We start from the raw sequence: 9,482 nt of genomic DNA, 5'->3' as shown, positions 1-9,482 counted from the left end.
TAAAAAGGGGTCTTAGCAACCCTAAAAAAGGATCTTTTCCCCTTTCACAAAAACACGTACAATTTACAACAATTCACAAACACATTTTTTTCTACGCTTTTTTTTTTTTAATTTTTATTCCTCCCTCTGAGGGTTTGTCTTAGGGTTGTCTTGAACAACCCTAATTCGTCGTTGTCGATTAACTGACAACGGCCGACAAACCCTTTCCCCTTTTCAAACTCAATCTCAAATTCAAACCTTTTTGGCCGATGATTAATCTATGAGGCCTCCCTTTATTAAAACCTTTGGCCAGTGATGATAGCTGAGGTCTTCCTTTATAAAAACGTTTTTTTAACTTTAAATCTTTTGGCCAATGATGATACTCTGAGGTCATCATTTTATTTTTTCCATATTTGGTTTACCCATGGTCATTGTTGTCTCGATCAGACATTGACCTTACCAAAACCTTTGAGGTTTTTCCATTTTGCTATACATGGTCTTTGGCCTATAGTCATTGTTGTCACGATCTGACAATGACTCTATTAAAACCTTTGAGGTTTTACCCAGTTGGCCAAAGGCATATTTTTAATTTATTAATTACCAATTATCAATTTTTTTTATAAAACCTAAACCTAAAGGCTAAATGGGTCCCCTTGAATACAAGGGAGGAAAAGGGTGCCTAACACCTTCCCTTTGCCTAATTAACCTACTTACCCAAAATCTCATTTTGTAAAGGTTTCCCTTTTTCCTTTAAATAAAGGGTGGCGGCTCTAATTTTTAGGCAGGTTGCTACACACGTGTATATAAGGTTTTTATAAGCAAATTCCTGATGATATATATACAATTACACAAAACCTTCAAACCGTAAACCATCTCCAGACACGATTCATAATCAACCTGCAAACTCACTTTTCATATTACATAAAAAAACAGCACCAGGCTTGACAATTTACACAACAACAATAATCATTGTTATAATTTACAACTACTCAAATAATGGTAGCAAGGCTTCAAAATATCAAATTGAATTTTCCTTTATAACTATGTTGTTTGTCTTTGTTTGTTACAGAAAAATAAAGATAGCATTTCAAGAAAGCACAAGTTAAAACAATGCAAGTTAAAAAATGTATGTTGCTGTGGTTTTTGTTTTATATAGAAAAAAAGAGAGATTGGCTCCCGATCGTGAACGCCTATGCCGCCATGATGAAGCACGCCAATTCAGCATCACCACGGAACCAACAAGCTTCATACGTTAGACCCACGTACAGAAGAAGAAAAAATCGCAACAACACCACCGCAAATCACTCTTAACGTCATCAGTGAATTGCAAACATAAGGACAACTTTAGGGCGTTTCAACGATAGCTATAGATGATCATCTTCAACGCGATAACTTTTCAGAATCAGATTTCCCAAGCAGAAACGTGTCGAGACATTCCAATTCTCCACCGAGCCTGCATCATCTTAAACTCATTCATGAAGAAAGGAGAAGGAGATTAGGGTTTCAATAATATGAAGGGTTAGGAGGCTATTCTTCCAGCTAAACTTGCATCACAACTAAACCTATAGTAAATATGTTATATTTACAATAATTTTTCATTAATATCTTAATAACTAGTAACAAACCCGTGCATTCGCACGGGTTCTGGTACGGGATGCATATTTGTTTCAAATATATATTTTTAATAAAAAAGTATCTGATTATCCGTGAAAAAAATAATAATTTAAGGTATAATTAATAAACAAATAATTTGATTAGTAACTTCATGTCCCGTTAATAATCAATATTTTGATCAATAACTTCATGTTCCCGTGTTTAAATATTTGTTTGATCAATAACTTCATGTCCCTGTTGTAACACCCGTATAATTTTAATATTAATTTAATTGGAATATTAAATTAACAATTAGAATTATTAAGGATTTTGTGAAAATAATGAATAAATAATGGTTTATGGAATTTGGGCCATATGAAGAAATAGTAAAAGAAAGGGGGTGATTTAATAATCCTTTTTACTAATTTTATTATTATTTTCATAAAACATTTGGATTTGGGAAACAAAGAAAGAACGTGAAAGAACAGAAGTTGGGAACGAGGAACGTGAAGGAGAACTGTAGAGGGAGAGACCAAGAACCAAGAAATTTGTCTAAGTTAAGGGGGGACTCTCCTTTTAATCTCTATTATTGTGTTATGGGTAATAGTGTGGATTGGGGATATTGTTTGGATTCAATAGGTTCTATATTCTGGATTTTACAATTTGTGTTCATCATTTGATTTGAAATCTTGACATGTTAATCCCTAAATACTGAATAGATTTAAGTTATGATGAGTAAAATCGAATATAGAGTCATATGCTATTGATGTTGGATGAATTCTATGCTGTTTAGAAGGTAGAAATTCTGGTTTGAGACCCAAATTGCAGGTTGAAACGAATGGATTCGCGATGAAGATGAATGGGTAAGTTGCAGGTTTTTGGAACTGCTGTCCATTCACGTATGGTACGCGTATGATACGCGTATGGGGGGTGTGGTACGCGTATGATACGCTCCCCATGGTACATCAAAATGTTCCCTTCTGCTGGTACGCGTATGGCCTGGTGTGGGTACGCGTATGCCTTGCTAGTACGCGTATGGATATGTTTTGTGTGAAAAATTGGATCTGTTCATACGCGTATGATACGCGTATAATGTCTGGCAGATACGCGTATGGCAGGCTGATACGCGTATGCATGTGTTTGTGTGGAAAAAATGGACCTGTCCATACGCGTATGGTGCGTGTGTTGTGAAATTTTATCTCTGCTGGTACGCGTATGGTACGCGTATGGCCAGCGTGACTTGCAGATTTTGCTGTTTTGTGATTTTTGAAGGTTAATGGTGTGTAAATTTTGAACTGACGAATCTGTATGATTTATTGTTATATGATTTTTATTGAATGATGCAATTGTATACATATATGAACATACTTGTTAATGATGATGATAATGAATGATGATGTATGAGTATAGATGATGCTACTCATGGTGAGATGATGATGTTGGTATGTTATATATATATATATATATATATATATATATATATATGTGTGTGTGTGTGTGTTTGCATGCATTCGTAATCATTGGATGAGGGTTGTATCCTAATGATGAGGGGATACAGTGAAGGGCAAGATTCCCATTGTGTGGAATTTGTGCTGGCGGGGCTGTATCTGGATGATGATAGATCGGTCGGTGGATTTTTCCACTGGTGATGTTTGGTACCACATGCATAGCGTCAGTTTCATACATGTGCATGATTTGTTCTATAACATGACTATATATGTTATGTGATGACTTGTCTATTCATCTGTGGATGTGTAATGATGGTTTAACTGAATATGAAACTATTGGGTGAATGATATATCTATGATATGTTATTATTTATGATGCAATAACATTGGTTAACTGTGATGAGACTCACCCTTACTTGTTGTCATTTCAGATTGAGGATAGCGGCGCGACTTGGTGAGGATTAGCTCATAAGTCGGTTTTTAGCTGTAGTGTCGGTGTCATGCTCTGGTAGATGTAACACTGGGAACGCGTTGTTTTGGAGTTTTGATTATAACTCTTTTGTTTGTAGTTTTGAGTCTGATACATTAATGATGAATGTTGGCTTGATAATTCAATTCCACTGTGTAAACATGATTTCATTTAATGAGTTATAATTTTGGATGTTTCAGTGAATGCATGACATGTGCCGAACATGTGTATTCTTTATTTTATGAATTGTGACACCTCTTGCATGTTACTCTGATTAATATTTGTTTAAATGTCGCGGGTTATTAGAGGGGTGTTACAGTGTACCTTTAAAGATATTTTGATCAGTAACTTCATGTCCCGTTACTAATCAATATTTTGATCAATAACTTCATGTCCCGTTAATAATCAATATATTGATCAATAACTTTATGTTCTCATGTACAAAAAGGTTTAGTAAAACATAATCTTATTTTTGCATCTTATTTTATACACTAAAACTAATTTAAAAAATATTTTTAATTTCATTTTAAAAGCATAAATTTTTATATATTATTTTCTTTTTAAAAACCAAAATTGTAAAAAATATTTATTAAAAATGATTTGTTATAAAATCATTTACTTAAATGAAAACGTTGACTAAGTTTATTCTGTCACAAAAGTTATTGGCCTTAATATCACTTACTACCAAACTCATTAAATGAATATTATGATAGTGAACGATAATTTTTTTTAAAAATAATCATTAATCGTAGAAGATAAAGTAAGTCGTGTTAAGTATTAAAACAAAACATTTTAATATGCAATATATTACATTTTATTTTTATTACTAACAATTTTTAAATTTAATGAAATATTAATTATATTTTAGAAATATCATTCTTAATTATTTTGTTAAAGGGAGATAAATTAATGTAATTAATATAATATTACAATCACACTAATAAAGAATATTTACATTTTAGTCTAGTATAAAAAAATAGATAAGTGAAATGAAATATAATAATTTTAGTTATCAACCATTATTTTGAAAAATATGAAATTTAAAGTAACTCAAAGATTTAATGTGAGATTATTTTATTGATATAAAGAGATATGCTTTGATATTGTCATTGTTGCTGATATATGAACTTTTACACGTATTTCAACCCTTTTTCAAATTGTTACATCAATTGTGTAGAATTAAAATAAACAATTATTATTAAAACATTAACAACAAAGTTGTAGATAATATTTTTTAAAGTTTAATACAATAATAAAAGAATGATCTACAACACATCTTCTCTTCAATTAATCTACAATCTGAAAAAATAAAAAAGAATAAAAGGTCATAAATAATTTAAACCTAAAAAAAATTAAAAATTAACACAGATAAAAAAATAGTCTAGTCGGTCACCTTCATTTTTCTCTTCCGGTAAAAAAATCCCTATAATTTAAATCTTTTAAACCTCTCTAATATAAAAATAGAAAAAAAAGACATCAGATTAACTCCACTTTAATGTGAATCTTTTTCAAATAAAAAATAATGTGAACCTCTAAAGAATATGATATACATAGGAATTAAATGTGGTTTAAATATAATACTTAAAAATTTCGAAACATCAAACAAACTAACTAATGTATTTAATAAAAGTCAATTTATTATATAATAAATATTGAAATAGTGAAAAATATGTTATTTTATATAACATTTCTGTTATTGAAATATAAATTTTCTCTATTTCTTTCTAATTATTTTTTTATTAAAAAACAAAATATTCAAATAATTATCAATTTTAGAGTTTAACGCAAAAATATTATTATTTTATAAATAACACTCTTAATTATTTGTTAGAAAGAAAGAAATTAATGTACTTTAGTTATAAATTTATTAAAAAAGATAATTAATGTCATAAAGAGTAATAAAAATTATTAATAGTGTAATAACAACTTTATGGTATAAATCGAAGAAAATGATAGTAACGCAAATTGATTATAATTTTGTTTATTTTTTATTTATTTATTTATTTATTTTAATTTTTTATTATTCAATTTTTTAATATTAATTTTTATAATTATAACCTGATATAAATTACATAAATTGTATATTTATTGTATTTATATGTAAGGTGATTATGTGTTGATTTTTCAAACAAAATAATTATGATGTAAAGTTAAAAAATACTCAAGATATTATTGGTTGGTGCAAAATATTTTTAGTCCTTATAATAATATTTTTATGCAAGTTGAAAGGGTTGGACCAACTTTCTAATATCACCAATTTGCATCTCCAATGGTAGTATTTTCTAGTGTAATTTCTTTATCAGAAAATAAAATATTGAATAATATGAGTATTTTTTTATGCCTATACTATTTTCTGTTAGTTAGTTAAATGAACCAACCTGCATCATTCATAAATTTTAATTCATAAAATATGATTTGAAGTGCAAACTGTGTAACAAGTAGAAATTCTAAAGACTATATTAAAAATTTAACACACATAAGCTCTGCTAGGGTTTCTTTGGAATATGAGTGACTCATTTTCGGTGACGCCTCCGGCGTCGCCTCTGGATCCATCTAAAGTTGGTGATGGAGGAACAAGTGGTAATGTAGGTTTGGGTACACATAATCAACAGAAAACTACCAATATCTCTTACAGAAATATTGTAACTGGAGGAGATGCTGCTTCATTGGTGGATATGAATGAAGATGAGGAAGAGATCCATGCAGATGGAGAATGGGATGCTGATATAGAAGATATGCTGAATGGGATCAAAGTGAAAGAGGTCAAAGTTGGAGGGTATGATTGTCCTCAAATAACTCTGTCTAAGTTTGAGGAGAACCGGATTCAAAGGCCATGGAGAAGGGGAGTTATTGTGAAGCTGCTAGGAAGAAGAATAGGATATAAGGCATTGGAAAATCGTCTGAAGCAGATGTGGGTAAAGAAAGGCATCATCAATATCATAGATCTTGGTCATGAATACTACTTGGTTACATTCACCCATGAAGATGATAAAAATGAAGCTCTATTGGATGGGCCGTGGTTTATTTATGATCACTATCTTACAGTCAAGGAGTGGACACCAAATTTTCATCTTGAAAGTGAAGCCATTGTTAATGTAGCAGTGTGGATACGAATTGCAAATCTACCAATCGAGTACTATGATCTAAAGCTACTCCATGTGATTGGTAATTTAGCAGGACAAACCGTAAAAGTGGATAAGAATACGCATCAACGAGAGAGGGGGAAATATGCCAGAATCTGTGTGGAAGTGAATATTTCTAAACCTCTATTGGCTATTTTTTCCATTAGAAATAGAAACTACAAGATTGAGTACGAGGGATTGCACATGTTATGTTTACGATGTGGGAAATTTGGACATTACAAAGAAGGATGTTCGATTAGAGATAATAATGGAGGCAGTATGGCACGAGGAGATAAAGAGAAAGGACCTACTATTCATATGAGAAAGGAGAATGGCTTGGTTGGATCTACAGAAGAAGGTGTTAAGAATGATGGTCCATGACAGGTTGTGCAGAAGAAGAAATTGGGGAGGAAACCGCCAGAGTTGAAGAAAAAACAAACGCCGGTCAACAATTGGAGCGGCAAAACCGGTTCAAGGTTTGTTTCACTTTTGGGTGACGTGGCAAAATCCAGTGGACCCAAGAAGGTTAGTGCTGATTCCCAGGCGGTGCATTTGGAAACAAATGATGAGGCTTTGATTGGATGCAATTTAATAGGGGACAAAAAGAATGATATGCCTTTATTAGGTATAGCTGGAGTGGGGGATAAAGGAAATGATGAGGAGTTGATCTTGTCGTTGAATAGAATGGAAGTTAATGATGACGTAATTAATGTGGTAAGTGAACATAAAAGTGTAAATACAGTTGGAAAAAAAAGACGTTTAATAAAAAGTTGGAAAAAATAGAAAAAAAGAAACAACTTGAAAATAGTTGAAGAGGCAAAAAAGATAATACATTAGCAACACATGGCAACAAGGGTTTCACATGGAAGCATACAGAGGCAATGAAAAAGACAATTGAAGGGATCTTTGTAAAAGACAAAAACTTGCAGTTTATTGAAAATAATAGTGCCACCATGCAACGTGAATTCTTAACCCAGAACTATGTCAAAGATGGCATTACTGAAGACAAGAGAGAGAAAGGACCAGTTGATAAAACTCAAAATTTACAAGGGGGTGGACAAAAGGATGAAGTCAATAACACAAATATAGTTCATTTAGTTCGACCGCCAGGAAAAAAGTTTGTGTATGGAGAGTGCACACTTGAAGATATACAAGATCCAGAGATGAGTGCTGGTATGGATACGTCTATGCACACTATGGAGGTCTTGGAAAAGAAACAGAATAGCCAAGGAATAGAAGAAGAAATGGTGGATGAAACACCTGAAGGGTGTTGATAACTAGAAAGGGATGTCGTCCATATCACTATAGCTTGGTAATTATGATTGACAACTTAAACATAATAGTTTGGAATTGCAGAGGAGCAGCAGACAAGGATTTCTTTAGGTTTTGTAAATATTATACAGATATATACAAACCAGAGGTCATTGTTCTTATGGAAACGAGAAGTGAGCCGATAAAGTTGCAAACTCCGTTAAAGAAATTGGGTTTTCAACAATTCATATCGGTTAATAACAATGGTTATGAAGGAGGGATACTAGTAGCCAGTAAAGACGACAACATGCAGCTGGTTCTGATTAATAAGAGTGATAAGTTTATTCATATGCAAGGCACTGATAAGCATGGGAATGACTGGCGATTTACTGTGATTTATGTGAGACCTAACCCTAGCATCAGAAAAGACTTGTGGGAGAATATGAGGAGTATTGCTATTGATATGGATAGACCTTGGCTTGTCGCTGGTGGTTTCAATGATATAGCCTCTGCGAATGAGAAAAAAGGTGGAGGTCAAGTGTCAGCTCAAAAATGTCAGATTTTTAGAGATAACATGGAGGCTTGTAAACTGGTGGATCTTGGAGCTCATGGGCCTAAATTCACTTGGCGGGGCCCTATCTATCATGGTGGTCAGAGAGTCTATGAAAGACTGGATCGTGCTATATGCAATGAGGAATGGAGACTGTTATTTGAGGAAGCCCAGACTAGAGTTTTAACGAGAGTGGAATTCTCGGACCATCATCCAATCATGACATCCTTTAGAAGTTGTAATCATGATAGAGCTGCTAAGCCGTTTAGGTTTGAGATCTCATGGATGATTGAAAATAAGTATATTGATAGACTCAAAGGACATTGGAACAATAAGGAGGATTTGGTGTCTAACCTTAAAAGAATTGAACATGATGCAACAGATTGGAAGAAGTTTTCTATTCAGCATGTGCAACGGGCCAAGAAAGGTTTGATGACACGTTTGAATGGTATTCAAAGGAACATCCACCTCAGGCAGAATAATAGAGGTCTTCTTAAGCTAGAAAAGAAGTTGCAAGAAGAACTCAAAACAATTCTGCGACAAGAGGAACTCATGTGGTTTCAGAGGTCAAGAACTAAATGGTTGGTTGATGGAGATCGAAACACAAAATACTATCACCTGCAAACAGTAAAGATAAGGAGAAAGAATAAAATCCTCATGTTAAAGGATGAGAGTGGCAATTGGATTGAAGATAATGCTTAGATCAAAGCCTTAGTCAATAACTTTTATAAGGACCTCTTCGCTACAGGCACAACATACAACATATGGCGACAAACGAGCATTACGTATCCGGGAATTGAAGACGAGGATCTTTGGCAGCTGGATGCTAATATTAGTAATGATGAAATTAGAAGAGCTATGTTCGAGATGCAACCTTGGAAAGCTCCGGGTCCTGACGGTTTTCCTGCTGGCTTTTATCAAAAATCCTGGGGAATTGTTGGTGCGGCTGTTTGTGAATGTGTGACTAGAATGTGGGAGAAACCAAGTGAAATTATGCATGTGAATAAAACTGACATATGCTTAATTCCCAAAGTTGATAATCCTAGCCTGGTATCCCAATTTAGACCAAT

The 9,482-nt window shown here is 33.0% G+C and overlaps 1 protein-coding gene across 1 annotated transcript; it reads left to right on the top strand.

Annotated features, from left to right (window-relative positions):
- The first annotated feature begins 5,993 nt into the window (after positions 1-5,993).
- LOC131635973 (uncharacterized) lies at positions 5,994-9,114 on the top strand. Its single transcript, XM_058906609.1, has 4 exons — positions 5,994-6,950; positions 6,996-7,325; positions 7,541-7,878; positions 7,968-9,114. Exons 1-4 carry the CDS (start codon positions 5,994-5,996, stop codon positions 9,112-9,114), a joined length of 2,772 nt encoding a protein of 923 aa, XP_058762592.1.
- The last annotated feature ends 368 nt before the right edge of the window (positions 9,115-9,482 follow it).

The sequence above is a fragment of the Vicia villosa genome, unplaced genomic scaffold (genome assembly GCF_029867415.1).
Source record: "Vicia villosa cultivar HV-30 ecotype Madison, WI unplaced genomic scaffold, Vvil1.0 ctg.001603F_1_1, whole genome shotgun sequence".
Taxonomy (NCBI): domain Eukaryota; kingdom Viridiplantae; phylum Streptophyta; class Magnoliopsida; order Fabales; family Fabaceae; genus Vicia; species Vicia villosa.
The sequence above is the reverse complement of the archived record's forward strand: the minus strand, read 5'-3'. Positions and strand labels throughout refer to the sequence as shown.

Bases quoted from the DNA above. Each gene is read 5' to 3' on its own strand.
- LOC131635973 (XM_058906609.1), top strand. From the start codon at position 5,994: ATGAGTGACTCATTTTCGGTGACGCCTCCGGCGTCGCCTCTGGATCCA. The intron at 6,951-6,995 runs GTTGGATCTACA...GGTCCATGACAG, and splicing joins TGAGAAAGGAGAATGGCTTG to GTTGTGCAGAAGAAGAAATT. The intron at 7,879-7,967 runs GTGTTGATAACT...TTGGAATTGCAG, and splicing joins GTGGATGAAACACCTGAAGG to AGGAGCAGCAGACAAGGATT.